The sequence below is a fragment of the Triturus cristatus genome, chromosome 2_1 (assembly GCF_964204655.1).
Source record: "Triturus cristatus chromosome 2_1, aTriCri1.1, whole genome shotgun sequence".
NCBI classification, from domain to species: domain Eukaryota; kingdom Metazoa; phylum Chordata; class Amphibia; order Caudata; family Salamandridae; genus Triturus; species Triturus cristatus.
In genome coordinates this window covers 331,044,510-331,065,406 of record NC_140581.1, presented here as the reverse complement: position 1 = coordinate 331,065,406, position 20,897 = coordinate 331,044,510, and the positions used below count along the sequence as shown (strand labels likewise).

The window sequence follows — 20,897 nt, the reverse complement described above, 5'->3', positions numbered from 1 at the left end:
GCTCTACTGCTGCATTAAAACACACACAAGAATTTTAGCAAATACCTCACCCCCTTTCAATTGAATTAACCAGTAATATGAAGAATGCACATTTTGATGGTGCAACATTTAAAATCCATTAATTCAGCATGCCCTCAAAGTTGACCAATCACAAAGATTACAATTTCACATCCCGCCCCTAAGTATCTTCTTGTAACAGCAGGACGGCAAAGACGACACTAAAAAAGTAAAAGTCATGATCTTGCCATCAACCCTTGCAAGCATCAGAAAAGTGAAGAATATCAGGCTTGGGAACTACAGTAAAAGTAGCCTTGGACCAGATAATAGACAACAGGCAGCCAATCAGCTGAGCTAAGATTCCAAGCTGCGCCAGAAAATAAAGACGAAAAAAATAATTGTGGGAAATAGGTTGTTAGAAATGGGGGTCTCTAGTTGGCAGAGGTAGGTACCTTTGTCCAAATAAGGACCCTTGCTTCTAGTCCCGGTAAGGGGGATACACTTCCAAAATAACCCCTGCTCACCCCCTTGGTAGCTTGGCACGAGCAGAAGGGCTTATCTCAGAGGCAGTGTGTAAAGCATTTGTGAACACATACATTAATACAGTGAAAAAACAACAAATGGACACCACACCAGTTTAGAAAAATAAGTAATCTTTATCTAAACCAAAACAACACTAAACAACAAAAATCCACACTACAGTTATCAAGATAGCCTCAAAAATAGGTTATTCACTCAATTAAAGTTTGTTGCAACAAATAACTCCACCTGGAGTTATTACGGTTTCATGGCAGATACAAATCCCAAAGTAAGGTGCAGACCGTGAGGTGCACGGTGTCCGACGCGGAGTCAAGCAGACCCCCAAAGAACAGTACCTTGGAATTGATGAAAGCAAAGAAGCTGCACGCTGTCGGGGAGGTGATGTTTCGTTGGCGCCGGGCGGCGTCGGTTCCTTGCAACCCAAGGGGAGGTGAAGCCTCGGTTCCTTACTGCGGGGCAGGTGACATCATGGAGGCGGCGAGGCGGCGGTTCCTTACAACAGTGCGGTGCCGATAGATTCAAGAGTCACTCACGTCGCGTATCGGCCCTGTGTTGATGAAGCACCGGCATCGCTGAAGTCGGGGCTGCGGTGCGAGTGGGGACGTTGAGTCGTAGACGTAACAAGCAGTGTCCTTAGCTACGGGGCAGACAGCGGCCTAGGCGATAGCTTCAGAGTCGATGCGGCACAGTGTCAGGCCTACGGTGCAAGTCGGGCGGTGTGTCGTGCTCTTCACGAGCGGTGCCTGCGGCTTTGGTGCAGGTCACGGCGTCGCTCTCTGGCATTGCAATTTCCTTCTGTAGCAGCTGAAACAGCAGTTCCAGTTGCAGAGAGACAGAAGAAATGAAGTCTTTGTGTCCCTGAGACTTCAGAAAAGGAGGCAAGCTCAATTTCAAGCCCTTGGAGATCTTTTTCTCAAGCAGGTGACAAAGCAAACAGCAAAGTCCTTTTCTCCTTTTCTTGGTAGCCAGTAACCACTGCAGGCCAACCCCAAACAGCAAACAGCACAAGGGCAGTTTTTTTTTCTCAGCTTCTCCTTGGCAAAGGTTCCTCTCGATTCCCAGTAGTGATCTAAAGGTCTGGGGTCTGGGCCCCTCTTTTTATACACAAAAAACCCTTTGTTCTCTGAAGGCAGAGTGTGTCTATACCCAGCCAAAACCAGTTATGTCCTCACTGGTGCAGCTTCCTGGCAGGAGGTGGAGACAGCATTGTTGAAGGCAGACCAGGCCCATGCAGGTGAAAGGAAATCTTCTCCCCCTACTCTAAATGCAGCCCATGTCTATTCAGCTCAGCCCTGACTCATCAGACTTCTGGAGCCACTGCCACTCTCCAGACCCTCTCATCCAAAAGTCAATACACAAACCTAGCAGAGGCACACTGGATGGTACCGCAAGAAAATACCTACTTTCTAAAAGTAGCATTTTCAAACACAGAATGTAAAAATCACTCTCAATAAAAGATGCATCTTAACATTCTGAGAACAGGCATACTAAACTTTGTTTTCCAACCTTGTTCCCGGGGCCAGTTATGTTGATAAGATGTTATAAACAAACTCTCCATTCTGCCCTATGGGAACAGGCAGCCCTGCAATTGTAAAAAACGAAATTGGCATTATTTCACCATCAGGACATGACACACACACGAGGGCATGTCCTACCTTTCACATACATTGCACCCTGCCCACAGGGGTACTTTTGGCCTACCTTAGTCGTGACTGACGTGTAAGAAAAGGGAAGGTTAGGGACTGGCAAGTGGGTGCACTTGCCAAGTCGACATGGCAGTACCAGACTGCACACAGGCTCTGCAATGGCAGGCCAGATTCACATTTTACAGGCTGTTTCTGTGGATGGTACAATCAGTGCTGCAGCCCACTAACAGCATTTGATTTACAGGCCCTGAGCACACACAGGTCTGCCTAGTAAATCAAATATGTCAATCATGGAATCACTAATCCATAACAACAATTTACAAAGGGAGCACTTGCCCTTTGGGAGTGAAAAGCAGTGGCAACGTGCCCAAATCATCTATACCAGCAAAACAGACTCCAACACACAGCAAAAACACAAGAGGAAAACGCAAAAAATGCGGGGGAGACCCAAGCTAATGGTGCCAGGTCTAACAAAGGTATTGTCTGCATTTTACAGATGATATTCGCATTGCTCTGGAGATAACAATAAGACAATTATATACAGGTTTAGTTAAGAGGTCTGTGTATTTCTAGTAGTAAAAGACATTGCATTTACCAGGTCGCAAATTCACAGATAACAATACAAAGGAGAAAATACGAAACGTTTAGGAAGACGACGTTTGAGATTGCTCTTAGAACGCGGTGCTGAATTCCCCGTAATTAAAATACCATATCCATAACTCATCGATTCTCATAAATAGCATATAAATTCTGCTCAGACTCAACAAAACTCTACCACAGTCAAGAAAATAAAGGAAAATGATTAAAGGAAAATATATTCTGGCTGTGGACCCTGATAGCCGCAAGGTGCCTGAAATTACAAAAGCATATATTTGGATTTTTATATAGGAATTCAAAGTTCACAATTTTATACCTTCAGACGCAGGAGTGGAGTGGTGAATGAAGACCAAGAACAGTGCTATAAACAACAAATGTGTGTACTCATTAGCCTGGTTCTCCCATGGGTCTATCAAAACAGATGGAGAGGAGAAGTGCATAAAAAGATAGCACTGAAACATGTAAACTGAGTATGGCAACACCATATTAATCCGTATGGGGAACAGAGGAGTGATGCTGAATCTCCGAGGAAGAATCAGAAGAATTCTTAGACAGTTCTGCTAAAATCAGGTCGAAGCCAATTCAGTGGATATAGTTGATGGTGGCCATTTTGAAATCCCAGGGTTGCAACCATAGTTTGTATACATTAACCAGTCTGGGAAAGTAAAGTTACTTACTTTTATTGCCCTGCTGGGAAACATTCATTACAAAAAAGTGCATATGGATCATGTGCATTGCTGGAACTACAGAATGCTTACAACTATTAATGTGAATCCCCTGGAGATGAACTTCGTTCACACTATTCAATCTAATGAGACAAAAAAGCCATATCCCCAGAACAACATCATAAATCCCAACATAATGATCCCACTAATATAACAACAGTGACTGGCAGAGCAAGAGGGTGATGGATTGGTGAAAATATGCCTTTTGGATGTAACTGCATCACTCACATGAAACCCGCAAATGGATTCAAGATCACAGGAAGCGTACCGCTATAACACCTTTACCACTGACAAGAAATGTATTTATTACATTTACTGATAATAGAAAATATGGGGCCCGAATCCTAGACTGATTACGTCAGCATAATTCACGCAATTTGGGGAATATCACATAGCGCTTGTTAAGTCAAATTCCTAAAATGACGACAACGCCGGATGTGCAAATACGCCGCAGTTCACGATAAAAATATAGCGCAACAGCACAGAAGCAACATGAATATCCAGAATATTAGAGTCTGCTGTTTAAATGTTTGAAGCGATTGCATTTTTCACACTTTTTTTGTGCAAAATGTGCACTTGCATCCAAAACTGATGTAAGGAAGCATTACAAGCAAAAATATACATTTACATTATAAGTACATTTGCCTAGTTTTCATTACATTTCACATAATTTCCACAAAAGCTAATTATGGAAATTCTGCCCACCCCTAATCTGAAGCTCCTTCTGAGCCTTAAGGTACAATTATGTTTAGGTATGGAAACCACCTCCCTAAGCTTCAAGCTTGGAAAGATATGAACTCCGTGATATACACTTCTCAGCTATGAGAATTATTTTTGTGCACAGCTGGCATTAAGGGATCTACTCTCCGCTGGAATTGCTGATTTCTGACTGGAAGAACTCAGACAGTTAACCTAGGTCTTTCATCTTCAGAAGTCAGAGAACTCATCTGCAAAGTACCTCAAGGCTCCTCACTCAGCTACAACCTCTTTAACATCTACATGACCCCACAGCCCAATTTTATCTTCACCTACAAAATCAACATTCTCTCCTACCTTGCAGACAAAACGCAACTCGCACTGTCCCTCCCTGACAAATTCCCCAACACAAAGCACAAATTTACCGCCCGCATGTCAAGTGGCCACTTGTATGAAGACAAGCTCTCTCCAGCTAAACAATGATGAGACAGAAGTGAAAATCTTCTAAAAGAATGCCTCACTATGGTACTTAACCTGGTGGCCCACAGACCTAGGACCCACTCCCACTCCCTGCTCACACGCCAGAAGCCATTGGATCATTATCTATAAAAAGCTAAACATGTCTGCTCAGGTCAATGTCGTGATCGCATCCTGTTTCCACACTCTAAGGATGCTGAGAACGATCTACAAGCAGCTACCGAACACCAGAAAGATCGTCACCTAAGCACTCATCACCAGCAGACTGGAATATGGAAACTTCCTCTATGTAGGAATCACCAAACATCTCAGGAAGACTACAAACCACCCAGAACACAGCTGCTAGACTCGTCACAATTCAAGCTTCTCACCCACTCATACAAAGTACTACACAAAACGGATTCAGCCTACATGAACAGCTACATACACTTTCATCAATCAATCGAGCACCTCAACTCAACCAGACTCCTACTAACACACATCCGAGGATGTGGCTCTGCAAATAATTCCTTTCTCCACCCTAGTTGTAGCCTCACACACCTGCACAACACCAGGGTACCCTCACAAATGTAGTGCCCTTTAACAAATACACATAACATAACATAATGGCTGACTGCTACATGTAATTGCCATGATCACTCTCCTAGTATTGAACTGAATGCACCAAAGATACTGAATCTCCCAAAACTTCCATGAGAACTATAATAGCTTAAATTCTGGGTGGAGACTCCAACCAAGATGGTCAGCAGTCAACCTTCACTAACTATTTTCAAGCTGGCTCACCTCACTACGAAGCTTAGCACACACCAAACTGTGTACCAGTCTGCCATGGTCACTAGGAGCAGTTCCTCCATAGGAGCCGAGGAGTGCCGCACCACAAACTGCTGCGCAGAAAGCAGGAAAAATAAAATGGTAATAAAATCCTTTTATTACCATTTTATTTTTCCGTCTTTCTGCCAAACAGAGAGGGCAGGGTGGGGCCAGTGCGGCACTGCTGCTGATTGGCAGCAGTGAAGAGCGGTCCCTTCAGTTTGAAGTGTGCATGTTGGTTTGGCAGGCTACCTTGCTACGGCCAAACCGACATGCGCAGTTCAAACTCTCCAACCGAGCTGTGTTAGACAACTGGGTTGGCGAGCAGGCATCAGCCCCCAGTGCCCTTCTGAGAGCTGAGGCAGCCTGCTCCAACCAATCCAGATGCTTCACCCATGCTGCTTAATAGCATAAGAGCAGGACCTGGATTGGATAAGGAACTGTGGTAGCTCTGGGACCTTGCGCTTGGATGAGACTGGAGCCTGGGACTGAAAAACATGGAGGAAGTGATGCAGGTTAAGGTAAGTAAATCCTTTTCTTTTTTCATTTTTAAATGTTTTTGTTAATTGGTATGTTTTTATTGTGTTTATGTCACCCACTCGCATCACAATTCTTGTCGGCCACCAACCTCCACTGATGACCACTGGCAAACTTTATGGCTATTTATTCAACAGAGGCTAAGTGGCTTTCATTTCCACCCATCTATTTAGAGGAATATGCACTCTTTCCCTGACTGAGAGCCTCTCACCCATTTTCCAGGGTATGTCAGATCTTCTTGGCCTTCACAACGACTTGCATGCTTCATCTCTTTTTTTCTCGTAATGACCCTAGGTACCCAGCCCCAAGTTTCATTATGAGTAAGGAGAAAGGACAAAAGTGTTCACCAATTGCCTATATAAACAGTGAGGAAGTAGTACAATGACCAGAAATTAACAGAGCATAAAGAGAACAAGCTCTGCCAAATCCAATCGGTGCAGCGTGCATATGCTAATGCATGCAAAAATAATTTGTGCACATCTATGTTTGCATATATTAGAATATTAAAGCTAGGACTACTGCACATCTGGCATAGGAAAAAACTGTATGTAAATACCCCATCACAATAGAATGCCAGTTCTAAAGTCATGTTAGTTTCGTTTTTATTAAAAAAAACAAATGGTAAAGTGTATGTAACACATTGGTGCTGTAGAAGAGACCATTTCAGCATTACATGTCACAGAATAAAGCAAGAGCTGCACTTGTACTAAACACCCAGTGTCAAGCAAACTCTAACTAGCAATTCAAGACATAACGCCATACACATCAAGAACAATATCTAAAGTCTGCACAATACAATAATACAATAATATACATAGATAACTAATACAAGCGAATTGATCGGGGTTGGCCAACTGATCTTCTACCGTGGATCTTGATATACTGGCGGTATTATTCGGGTTTGTTAGTTTGAGGTCGGGGAGGCAGAACTACTTAACAGCTCCCTGACGAGCTACTGCCTGAAGAAAAACTTAGAGACACAAGAATCCGCAAGAACCTTCTTAGAGGATGTAATGACATTTCTCAGATCTCCCCTGGATCAAGGTATGTGCCGTCACTTTCCCAGGGAGAGAATATTAGTTCCAAACTTATGGAATATAACATATACACAGCACTTACTAAAGTGGGCAAACTTTCAACACTCCCCAAAGGCAAGGCAAGAAAACAATATCACAAGAGTCTCCTCTAGACCAAGGTAACGCACACAACACTTCTCTAGAGCGAGATATACTTTGCACATCACTTGCCAGGAGTAGAACAACCTATAACACAATTACCTACTAGAAGGGAATTCACGCATCCTTCTACAACAGAATACTTGGCCAAGAAGAGTCCACACCTCCTGCTCCAAGGAAAAGACGAATTCAAACATATGGAATATATATAAATTTATTAACACAATACTTCAATCACGGGCAGGCCGAATATATATTGATCATGGCAGACTCTCACATATCAAACACCGATTGAAATACACAATCAAAGCAAATATATATGTAGAAATATATATGTATGGATATAAGAATCAGAAAATATGAAGGAAAGGAAAGAATCAGTAAAGAATCAAGAGACAGTTAGTAGCAGACACACCTCACCTACTGCTTCATCATTTCACCCCACTTTGCTCAAGGGAAGTCCATTGCTTTAACCGGGTGAAAGCTCAGAGGCGACACCAGCCCCCACTCTTCCGTGACAACACATCTGCTCCACGGCGTGAACTTCCACCAGGCCAGTGTAGGCTCCCCTTTTTAATACAAATTCAAACACAACGAAGCTTCTAGCAAGCCTCGCCCCCTCGTTCTCATGAGAGCCCGTACCAGCCTGCTCCAAGGCCACTGCATCGGTTGATCAGGCCTTTGCTGTGGCTCCGAGACAGACCATGTACATTCCTCTGATAAGAACCAGTTCTCTCTAGTCAGTAAAGTGGGAAAAACAGGAGAAGAGCAAAACACACCCTCCCCACCTCTGTAGCTTCGTGCGAGCACAGAAAATAGCTTCAGTCATGAAAAAGGAGTTAGTTAAGCCATGCACACAAAGGCCCAAAGCAAGATGGAATCAGAAAAGCAAGGATGACATGAAACCATGTCAAAGGCAATAGTCAGCACTGCCATAAAGCAAAGTAAAGTCAGAAATCAGAATGACATGAAGCCCTGTCAAAGGCAATAGTTCAACACATAATTCACATAACCCAAATAACATTATAGACTTTATCCCTCAGTATACAACATTGAGCACATGTGTGCACCACCAACCACAACACTGCACCTCAACATCCCATACCTTCTATTCTTGGCAAGACTATTCTACTAAAAGACATCAAGATTACAGGACAGAAGAGAAGCAGGCATATGCAAACCCATCCTACATTAAGGCTAGGGTAACATAACACACTTAAGATCAGTTAAAATGGTGGTGGTTGAGGGTCATCATAGGGTGTCAGACCACAAAAGTGGCTCATTCACTACAGAGGATCCGTTGGTGCAACGGTCTGTGTCAGCCATTTTACATCATTGCGTCACAGCATTCTGGACAGCGCTGAATATGTGGCGAGCAAATGACTGGGCTTTACTCCGAGGTTGAGACACGAGCATCAAGTAGAAACAACAGAGTCAAACGGGATCAGCCGTAAGAATCAGTTTCTCGGTTCACTGTTAATTAGACAGTGTTGTTAGAAGTATTGCTGATAACCAAATAGCATTCATCTAAGCAGGGTAATCGCCATCTTTGCAATAAATAAATGTCCATCCAAAAATGGCTCAAATTATTAATGCGATCGGTAATCAGCTGCCGCCCGTGTAGTTTGCTGCTGTTAAAAATAAATACTGCATAGAACATTTACTCTTGAATGAACCTTAGTAACATTTATAATTTGTGCAAAAATTTAACAGATGCTTTGCGAAGATGCTATTATTGTCCTATAAAGGCTGCTTTAGACTAGAGGACATTTATTTTAACAGTCACACTGTATGAATTGTGGATACATTTATACAGGAATCAAACAACATTCGCGTGTCCTGATGTGTGAAAGTTACGTATAGGACGCGTAGCCTAGGCCGGTGTCCGCTATTTTGCCTAGAGAGACAGCATGACCGATGCCTGCAAAATTAGGAATTTTCAGAAAAGACTACATCCATTAAGTCCCAAATAAGCGGTAGGTGCACATTTAAGACGGAATAAATACAAGAAGGGCCTCTACTGCTGCTAGATTGCAAGAGGCAGTTGTTTAGGAGAGTACAGTGTGTGCACGCCCCCACAGCGGCAACAAAGACGAGTGAAAACGCAGTGTCCTCCCTGGTCATGGAGTGATATGCGTCACCAAGAGGCCTCGGGCTCTTTCCATGCTACGCACTTAAGCCATCTTTGGCAACAGCGAGCTGAAAACTTCATTTTCTTTTCTTTAGGGTAATCTCTAGTTCATTTTTAACTAGACATTGATATTTCTTGTTTATCACACATTACTCTACAGTGAATTTTCTTGGGCATGCACCAGCTTGTAGGCATGAGATGCCATGCCGAGTCTACATACAACGTGTGTTTGCTGTTATGTAACATATTTGTTAAAAAACGTGCTAAATTCTTGGACGTCTCACATGTATAGGCTATGGTATGTGGTTTTAGGATTTTTGTAAACAGTGTGTTGTTTAGACGATGACTCCCAACTAGGCATGGGTGGTAAATTTTGCAAATTTCGTGTTCCGCGGAGAACGCGGAGTTGCCAAAAATTCCACGGTCCGCGCCTTCGCAGAATTTTTTGCTTCTTTGCGCCTTCAAAATGCGTGTTAGCAAGATATTTCCCCCCGAGCACGCTGACAGCATTCGCGAACAGGAAAAATGCATCGCGAACGGGCGGAACAAGCAATTCCGCGTGTTCGCGGAACTCTGCGTGCTCGCGGAGATGTTTTACCATTTCGCGGAGCTTTGCGTAGTGCAACTACGCAAATTCCACCCATCCCTACTCCCAACTGCCTGCGCAAGTGCAGGTGATGTGGTCCCTTAGTAAGAATTTCTTTAAAAAAAAAATTTTTATAATATAATAATCAAGCAAATCTCTTTTACGTATAAAAAATTATATCAAAAGTAATATGAACAACTATAGGTACGTTACAAGAAACTTGCATTTTATCAACTTACTTTTTTAGTTGATGTCCCAACCCAAATCTTTCTTTTGTCGAGATCTGGAAAACATCCACGGTGGGCACTGCAGAAAATAAGATGTTGTTCATTAATAAACACCCGATATTAAAGATGTCCCTGCACAGCTTATGCCACTGTAAAAATGTACATCATTAATCTAGGTATTTTGATAAACTGCACAATAACAGGTATAAATGAATGCAGAAATAAACTTAACGTACGCATTTCGCCAACTACATAGAGAATTCATACGGATAGGTTAATGGGAATGCAATACGTATATATATATATATATTACCTACTGGCGGTCGCCAGTAGGTAGTTATAGTTAGGACCACGTTTCCATAGGAAATCCGCAACATTCTATTTTGAATAACTTTTGCGCCGGTCGACGAATCCTCGCGAATTTTTCAAAATAGCTGGGGCGCTCCGCTCCGCTCCTACCCTGAAAGTCTCGGGGGGATTCGTCAAGCGGGGGCTGAGATAAAAGGGGGGTCCCAAAACGTGTTTTTCCCATGCATTTTTCCATAGGACCTTTAGACACAGCTACAGCCCGAACGGCTGAACAGAATTACTTGAAATTTGGCAGAGAGGTATTCCTCAGGTCAAGGAAGTGCCTTTTGTAGGTTTGGTGTAAATCTGTTCAGTAGATTCTGAGAAAATAGCCTTTAAATCAATATATATATCTGAGCCAGCTTACAGTGCGCTTACGGTGCGCTTACCGTACGCGTACGGTGACGTGCGCGAGCGCGATTCTGATTGGCTCTTAGATCTTAGTAAACATTCGAATCGGCCGAAACCAGGAAGCGGCGGCCGCCATTTTCTCTCTCGCACTCTGAGTGGGGCAGCATAAATGAAGCCCAAAAATGTGTAAAGGGGCAGTATATTGAGATAATAATCACCCAGCAATGATATACGGGCCCCCAAACAACCCACAAGGCCCAAAAAAAATATTTTATTTTTTTTCGAAAAATCGCCGATTACGCTTACCGTACGCGTACGGTAAAAATTTGTTTAAAAAAAAAAAAGTATCCACACTCTCCCCACCCCATGTGCAAATGGTGCCCGAAGGGCACCATTTGTGCATGGCTTATCAATCAAATGAAAACAATAAACAAAACATTTCACAACGATGCGCATAATATGTCCCCCATGTGCGCACGGTGCGCGAAGCGCATCGTGCGTACATGGCCCATCTCGCATAATGTGGGCACGCGGTGCGCGCAGCGCACCACGTGACCACCGTGCGTGCATGGCACTAACTGTGTAAAGTGGGCGCGCGGTGCGCAAAGCGCACCGCGTGCTCACTGTGTGCGCACGGTGCGCGAAGCACACCGTGCGCGCACGGAACGAACTGCGTTAACTGGGCGCGCACGCCACGAATGGCGTAAAGTAAGTTAGCATTTAAAAAACCGTACAAATTCACTGAAAAAAACATAGGTTTCACACACGTTATAGTTAGGAATTAGCATTTAAAAAACCTTGCAAATTCACTGAAAAAACCATAGGTTTCACACATGTTATAGTTAGCTGTAGATTTTACTGATAAAAAACCAATGAAATTCCCCCGTTATAGTTACTGTAGGCAACTATAACTCACGCGACCGTAATCCTCTGCTGATGACATATGTGTCTTTATGAAAAAAAAATATTTGTAATATATGTATAGCTAAAATTTAATGGAAGAAGACATGGGCAAATAAGTGTCTAAATACAGTATTAGCATCAGCAGAGGATTGCGGTCGCGTGAGTTATAGTTGCCTACAGTAACTATAACGGGGGAATTTCATTGGTTTTTTATCAGTAAAATCTACAGCTAACTATAACATGTGTGAAACCTATGGTTTTTTCAGTGAATTTGCAAGGTTTTTTAAATGCTAATTCCTAACTATAACGTGTGTGAAACCTATGGTTTTTTCAGTGAATATATATATATATATATATATATATTTATATATATATATACACACACACATACATATATATATATACACATATATAAACACACATATCACATCAATAAGCTTTGTCATTGAATGTTTGCCAGTAGTTTCAAACCAATACGGTCAAACTGAGAATCTTTTCACATAAATCACACTGATAAATTGATTTTTATGATATTTAATGCCCCTAAACAAATAACAAAGTAAAATGGATGTCTAATACGGCGTTTAAGTGCCGCTAAAAACACTTTCACAATGAGAATGGATTAATAAGCACACCTAACAAGCACACACTTTCAGGCCCGCCCTTGATGCAAGCATCTACGAATGAAACCTCCATATAGTGCCCTCACCATTCACAGCTAATTACCCCACATATTACATCACTCATGACATGTTCTATAACATTACTGATAACATCACTGCAATATTTGAAATTACATCAGTGATGACAAAACTGTGCATGGCGGGCACACGAGTATAAGTGTAGGAGAAAAAGCCCTATGACACAGGCAAAGGGCCTTAAACCAGAAACATTTCTGTATTGGAATCCAGTGGAGTTTACTGAGATATTATCAAATCTGTGGATGCCTAATATCAGTCTGGCCACAACATTCTAGATAGGCTGCAATCTTTATACATACAACGGTTGTATGTCGTAAAAACGAGTTCCTCTACAACGCCTACCTTTACAACACTGTCTCTACAACGACCGCGTCTTAACTACGAAGTGCTTTACCACGCATTCCTTTACCAGGAATTTTCATGGTAAAGGCATGCATGGTAAACAGCTATCCGTGGCTAAGTTTACCCCCCTCCCTCTCTCCCTGAGCCCTAAATACATCCCCAACCTCCTAAAAACTACCTCGAACACCCACCCACCAAAAAGTACCCCGAACCCTAACACCTTAAAACCTACTCTGAACTCCTCCCACCCCTAAAAACTACTCTGACCCCTCCCACCCCCTTAAAACTACCCCAAACCCACCTCCCACCTCCCACCTCCTAAAAACTACCCCAAACACCCCCACGCCCTTAAAACATAGCCTGAATCCCCCACCCCCTAAAAACTACCCCCAATCCCACTACCTCCAAAAAACGACCTTGAACCCACCAGCCCCTAAAAACTACCCTAAACCCCCCTCCCTCTAAAAACTATTCTGACCCCCACCACCTAAAAACTACACCAAACTCTTCCACCCCCTAAAAACTACGCCGAAACCTCCACCCCCTAAAAACTACCCAGAAGCCCCCACCCCCTTAACACTACCCTAAACCCCCTCCACCTTGAAAGTACCCTGAACCCCCCTCCTGCTAAGGGCTATTCTGTACCCCCACCCCCTAAAAACTACCCAGAAGCCCCACAAACCCTAAAAACTACCCGAATCCCCCACCCCCTAAAAACTACCCCGAATCCCCTACCCCCTACAAACTACCCTGAATCCCCCACCCCCTAAAAACTACCCCAAACCCCCCACCCCTATACCCCTACCCCTTAAAAACTACCCCGAACCCCTCTTACCTGTCCTCTTCTCTTTCCGATGCTCCTCTCTCTCCGCCCATCCGAACACTAGATTGAATATGCCTTAACCACACATATGCTTGGTTAAGGCCAAGTCATTGTTCAGGCAAGTCGTTGTTCGGCTTGCGGGCTTCCGGAACTCGTGGCTCAAGCCTCGTATTTCTGGATGTTTCCCACATACAACTCATTGCAGTACTCTACCTGACTGATAATCTAAGCTTGAATCAACAACTTTCTAGAGGTTTGAGGGCTAAAATGTAAGATCATTTTTAATTCCTTCATGATAAAGAAGCAGGTGGTAGTAAGTGTTCTTACATGGGGTTTCAATGGCATTTTCCTGTCAAATACCACTCCTAGATTATGGACAGTATCTGCCAGGCTAGGACATAACCTAGTGATTGAAGTCACCAAAGCACTGCCAAACACCAGTACTTCAGTTTTTGTCAGAATTAAGACTGAGGGAATTAGCATTCATCCAGCTAGTCAATTTAATAAGGCATACTTTAAATTGCTCTTGTAGGTGGCTAAAAGTAATCTCCATCCAAATTATAATCTGAGCATAATACGCATACCCATAGAACTGGAAGCCAAAAGCAGCAAGAAGATAAGCCAAAGAAGCCACATAAAAGTTTTAAAGTGTGGGGCGGAGAGCAGAGTCCTGTGGAACAACACAATGTAAACCTTGATATAAATATTAAAAGGTCATAAGTGCTGAATACTGTGTGCAAGTTAAGGTCTGGGTGGCTATTGTGCATGGCAATGTTTTGGAAAGCGATATGCATGTAGAAGCCGCAATGCATTTATCTAAGCGCTAGCTTACATTTATTCCGTTAAGTAATATTTGCCCTCAAACCACAAAGTTCAGTGCTAGGGAAACAGATCTTCAAATATAACCGGCACAATGAGGCTCAATTATTCATTAGGGATTTTGAAAACTAGAAACATCTCTTCTATTAAAATTTGGCATATTTGAAATTTAGTAAACCTATGAGCTTCAAGAAGTTTGTTAAGTTTTTAACACACAAGAGGGAGAAATTGGATCACAAGGTAAATTTTGAATAATCAGTAAAATTTATTTGTGAGAGAATTTCATGCAATAATGTTTTTAGTATAATTATCCTGCTGAATCTTTTTGTAATGGAAATTTAACTCACTGGTTATATTAGTGGAATTTTATATAAACATATTTCTAGTTATTGTGAACCATAGTTCAGATCTTGTCACCAATCTGAAGATTCCTTTAGATGCTCCTGCTGACCCCAGGGAAACTGATTGGAAGTTTTCCCCTTAGCATTATGAAGACACAGGGAGAAAAGATTACAAAAGCACTTGCTTTGTTTGAGGACCCCAAACTATCAGCATTGTCATTTTGCACAATACAAGTTTGGGTTCCTCACATTACGACTATATCTAAGCCCCCAGACTGGAAACAGAGAATTTTACAACAATGCTCCCCCACGCCGATCGGCGGTAGCATGTGGATCCAGGGTGACTATGCATGACCCAGAAGGAGAGCCTTATATTATTGTGCTACATCTGCATGCTAACACCAGTTTCTTAATCTTTCTCCTTCCTTACCTTCAGATGCTGAGCACTACCAACAAATGAAACGTGACAGTGTTTCAAAATCCAACTTTGAATCTTTTATGATATTCAGGAGTCCAAAATAGGGAGGTGGGAGGGCAGTGAGGAATCTGTAGTTATGTAATGTTATGAGATGCTACAGGATGTATAGAGGGCATGGCTGCCCCCACTATGAGGCTTCCCAGTGTTAGGCCTCAAAGCACACACCTGCAGCTGTCAGCCCCGCAAGAAAAGAGGGGAAGATGCTAGATTGAAAAAAGCCAAGACTTGAGGGATTTCCTAAACAGAAGTTGGTTTTGAGCATTTCTGATAGAGAGGGGTAGAGCATTCCAGAGGGAGGGGGCTAGAGCCCAAAAAAATTAGCAAGCCCGGCTTTGACTCTCCAAACTAGGCGAACTATAGCAAAGTTCTGGTTGGTGGAACACAGGGAGCATGTAGGCTGGTAAGATTAAATAAGCCGGCTCAGAATAGGGAGGCCCTGGGAATGTAGAATCTTATGGGCGAAACAAAGGGTCTTGAAATGAATGTGTTTCTCCATAGGGAGCCAATGTAACCTGTGCAAAAAGCCTGAGACAGAGCAAAACCTGGGGAGAGTAAAAAGCAGCCTAGCAGCTGCATTCTGGGCTAGCTGGAGTCTTTTTAATACAGAATGATTGGCGCCTAAGTATAAAACGTTACAATAGTCCAACCAAGATAGAATGACAAATTTGGGGGTAAAAAAACTCAGAATAGGTTTAAGACTTCTCAGGAGACTGAAGCAAGTGCCAGCAACTAATTTAGCTTGAACCTTGAAGGCCAGAGTGTTGTCCAGCCACGCTCCTAGGTTTTGAATAGACGACTTGGGTTGGAGAGGGCCCATGTGAGACACCGTATCGAATGCGACATTCAGTTCAAGCAGAATCAGGGCTTACGATCTGCCCTCATCCAAATTGCTACGAAAATGTTTGGAAACAGCAAGGAGAGCAGATTCCGTGCTGTGACCAGTTCAAAATCCATTCTGGGAAGCATCCAACATTTCGTTGCATTCTAGGAATTTGGTTAAAATACTGTTGACATAACGTTCTGTAACCTTAGCCAGAAAGAGAAGGAGGGAAACGGGCCGAAAGTTAGATTGAGTATACATAAGAAAGAGAATTACCAAAGGTAAGTTACATATTCATCTGCTGGATATTTTTAATATGACTCACTGTGCCACTGGATTCAACTTAGCCAGACTGATGAGGGGTGATGCCCCAAAACCAGTCCCAGGATGCTTGTTTCTGGTCCAGGGAGGACATGGCTTGGCAATTCGGGCTGGACTGTTGCCATGAGGCAAAGGGTCAAGACTGATTTGCATATGGCTGGATCTAAACTGGGGTAGCATGGTGAGCAAAATAACAATGGATTTAACCCAGATCTCTTGACTGGGGGTGAAGGTTTGATTTGCTCTGCATTCCATCCATCATCTGTGTGACTTTTGTTTTCTTGCCCTAAGTGTGCTGGGTATGCCCAGACATGGGTCCTGGGCTTACAGTGCCACTTGATTCAAGCGAGCCTGGCTGATGAGGGGTGATGCCCGGAATCCGGTCCCAGGATGCTTGTTTATGGTCCAGGGAGGACCTGGCTTGGCAGTTCGGGCTGGACTGTTTCCATGAGGCACATGGTCAAGACTGATTTGCATATGGTTGGGTCTAAAAAAAAAGAACAATGTATTTAACCCAGATGTCTTGACTGGGGGTGAATGTTAGATTTGCTCCGCATTACATCCATCATCTGTGCATCTTTTGGATATTTTTAATTTCAGATTCCTCACCTAAAGAATAGATACAACAGCGGTACCTCCCAAAGATGGAGGGTCACAGGAGTCCATAAGTTAGAATGTCTTGAAAGACCAAGCGGTAAATATATCCATCCTGTCAGACCTGTCTGTTAAGACAGTATTGTTCCGAGAACATCTATATCCATGCCACAGCCTTGCAGAACACACACTCTCTTGCAATATTGTTGGAACAGACTTAGCCTTGGTAGAATGGGTTCACAGATCTTCAGCGGGTTGCTTCCTGAACAGAGCATAGCAGATGTCCTTTCATGCACTACCTTCCCCTTCTGTGCACCAATCATCCATGCGATATATTCTTTCATATGAAGTAGAAACTCAAAGGCCAAGAGACAGTCCTTAACTGTGCCCACCACAGCAAGGACTTGTTGTGTCAACAACAGGCCAAACAATACATCATAAGATTTGGCCTGCAGCGGGATAGTATAATGAATCACCACCATGAGAGAGAGATAAATTACTTTTATTTGATTTAGTTTAAATCATAAAAAGGTGGCACATCCACCAATATACACAAAGTACAAGGACGATTATATCAATGCATTAATAAACATGAATCTCATAAAATTTACTAGAACGATTATATCAATGCATTAACTAACATGAGTCTCATTAAAATTTAAAATAAAACTAGTTAAAAAGGATAAAAGTGGGTTGGTGATCTAAAAGAAGACTGGTACCGTAGATTGAATCGAGTGATTCCAGGATAAAGTGCTTGGAGCTGTAAACTAATAGTCTGCAATAGAAAAAAATGTTCATTTATACTTTATCTAGGCTGGAGACTACTACCGTTGTTAATTTCCTATTATTTCGCCAGGGTGAAGTATATGGGGCTGTAATAAATGGACTTCAAATTCTTAATTGCAATTTATCACCTTGTATCCCCAGTTAGTTCTAACTGGCAGTTCCTCTTTTCCAGTTCCTTTGCTGCGATAGTCAGAAACGTTATTGCCTTACAAGCCTGTTTTACTGTTGAGCCTCCTAGGCATTTGATTACAGCAGTTCTGCAAGTCCTTATTTGTTCTTTTTTCAATAGTGGACGTAGAAGTGTTTTCCGTATGTGTAATAATGCCGGACAAATACATAGTAGGTGAAGTACTGACTCTTCTTCTACGTGTTAAAGAATCTTCCTCTGCTGCCCTCATTCTCCAATAATATTTGACAAGTGCCCATTGTCTTGTTGGAATCTGATTTTTTAACCCGTATTCCAGTCTGATCAAGGCTTGTGGAATATGGCGCGGAATTAAAGATAGATTCTTAAAGAGTCTAGTTTGAGCAGTATTTAAAATTATTGCATCCTTTGTGTTTAGAAGTTCAGAACCAAATGTAATTGATGGCAAAAATGTTGCCGCCACGACTGTCAATAAGTGTGTTGTTGAAATGTCGCTTAGTTTTTTTGCAAAATTTTAAATGCGAATAATAGCTGTTTTGCTTTGACTTTCCCAAGTTCTAGATGTTGCTTGAAACTAAGGTGTTGGTCTAACAGTACCCCCAGATATTTATATGTTTCCACCTGATCCAGGGGGTCACTGTTTATCGTCCAGGTACATTTTGGTTGTTTTTTTATGCGAGTTTGAAAAATACATAACTTTTGTTTTCCGAAAATTTATGATTAGTTGAACTGAAGCTGTGAATAGTGCTAGTTGATTTCTCAAGAGCTGTAGACCTCTGGGCGTTTGAATCGCCACCATGGGCAACACATTTCTTCCATCGTAGATAAACTCTTTTGAAGTGCATTGAGCTGCAATGATGACATCGAACTCTGAGGCATGCAGATTTAATACATTTAACTGCCACCACTTAGTCTCTATTCATGGAGATGTAGGTTGTGGAGACTTAGGTGCTGGAGTCTCCACTGTTGCTTAAACAGGAGATCCTCCTGAAGTGGTAGCAAGAATGGAGGGCGAGGGCTCATGCTTAGGCGCTCTGGGTACCTCCTGACCCAGTCTGGGCTAGTGAGATGACATAGGCCCACTCTGTCCTGACTTAACTTCAGAAAATGAGGCAGGAGAAAAAGTAGGGGGGGGCGTGTGCAGGAGCCCTATGTCTCACCACTGTTAGAATGTGCCTCCCAGTGCCTTTCCTGAAAGAAACTCCATTGTGCAGAAGTTTCAACACTGCACATTTTCTGTAGTGGAAAACACATCTAACTGTAGCATGCCCCACTGATCAAAGATATCCCTTGCCACTTTGGGATGGAGATGCCACTTGAGATCCACCAGCTGGCGTCTGCTCAGCTCATCTGCTTTCGCATTCAAAGGCCCTGCTAGATGGTTGGCTACCACAAAGATGTTCTGCTGCACCAGACTCCAGGAGTTGTTCCTGCTGATGTGATCGGCCTTGGCCACCCCATAACACATAACCCAAAGGAAATGGACCCTGCTGTGGCTATACAGATGAGGAGGGTGGGCATTGTCTTGAAGCTTTGAAGCTAGACCCTAGAATCACCCCTAAAGGTTCTGTACAGTTGGTGGAACTGATTGGCAGGAGACAAGAGTCATAAGAATTGTGCTGTGGCTTGACTCTCTTTCAATTGTTTCAACAACAAATCATGCTTTTCCACCCAAACATCTAGAGCGATCAAGGTGCCAACCCATAACAAATATTTGGACATCCCCTAAACCCAGTTGATTGCGACAAGGTGTGCCTTCTTATCACTACCGTCGTGCCATTAGATCTGCCAAAACAGTCTGTGCTGTCCACCCCAGCATGTGAAATGTACGTCACCACATCCTGGCCATCATATTTTGTTTGAGCCAGCAAAGCCAAGAGGACTTCTGCATGGTCAGCAAGATTTTGCATGTGAGGACATGCCCAAAAGGCACGCTGTATTCAATATGTTATGATTCTCTAGCCAAAGGACTAGTGGCAAAAGCATTAGAAGTGATTGAACAGGTCGACACCTGTACACCAGGCTTTCATGCATAGGATATTGTGTCGAAAACAAATAGAAATCATAAGTGGCCAGTCTATGTCACCTGGCCACTGGTCAGCTGACTAGGGGGCCCAAGCATGGCCTAAACCAGGTGGTATAAGAGTGTAGGTGGGGGCCTCCTTGAGTGGAAGCAGAGGCTCGGAAAAAGCAGTACCTGGTTAAAGAATCTTAGTAACTAGACTTCGATTCAAGACTTGACAGATTGTTTATCACATAAATCTGTAAGATTTCCTGGATCCAACAGTTAAGAATGCGCCCTCTTCATGGTAGGAATCCACATAATTGGCTGTGGTTGAAGCACTGAGGAAGATTTTAGATCAGGGGGGCTGTGATGATCTTGCTTGATCTGTCCACAGCATTTGATACAGCCTCCCCCTTTCCAATCTGAGTTTTGGCCGCATCGTTTGTGGAGTGCCATAGGACTAATCATTGGGCCCCACACTTTTTAAAGTTTATGTTATCTGTCTTCTCTTTCTTATCCATTCCTTGTCCGTCCTGTCGCTTATGCCCTATGCAGATGCTTTGGCTTGATGGGGACATGCGTTCTCAAAGCGAGTTTTCTTCTTGTTTAGCAGCAGTCACCAGTTGGATGGTAAATGTATAACGTTAAATATACATAAAACTGGGTGGTCTACTGTTGCTATAGTTTTCTAACTGGTGCCTTTAGGAACTGACTGCAGCAGCCATTCCAAGTACATCTGTAACAAATCTTTGGGTTCTGTTTGATATAGCCCTTTCTTTCTTTGTCCAAGTGCAAAAAATGGCAGCCAATTGTCTTTTGTGCATTTGTACCCAATATAAAATGCTCTGCCTGTTACATGTGTGGACAGTTGTTCAGGATCTTATAATCTCCGGTCTGGACCACTGTATTTCTCTCTATCTTAGGCTTCCAGGTTACTTCATGAAACAGCTGCACTACACATCTTTTTTGCTTGCTT

The 20,897-nt window shown here is 42.9% G+C and overlaps 1 protein-coding gene across 1 annotated transcript in view; it reads right to left on the bottom strand.

The window, feature by feature from the left end:
- Positions 1-20,897, bottom strand: part of PARP8 (poly(ADP-ribose) polymerase family member 8) — a 788,553-nt gene that overhangs the window by 315,211 nt on the left and 452,445 nt on the right. The window contains exon 10 of the mRNA XM_085631232.1: positions 10,157-10,223. Coding sequence (XP_085487358.1) covers positions 10,157-10,223 — 67 coding nt within the window. The remainder of the gene's footprint in view (positions 1-10,156; positions 10,224-20,897) is intronic.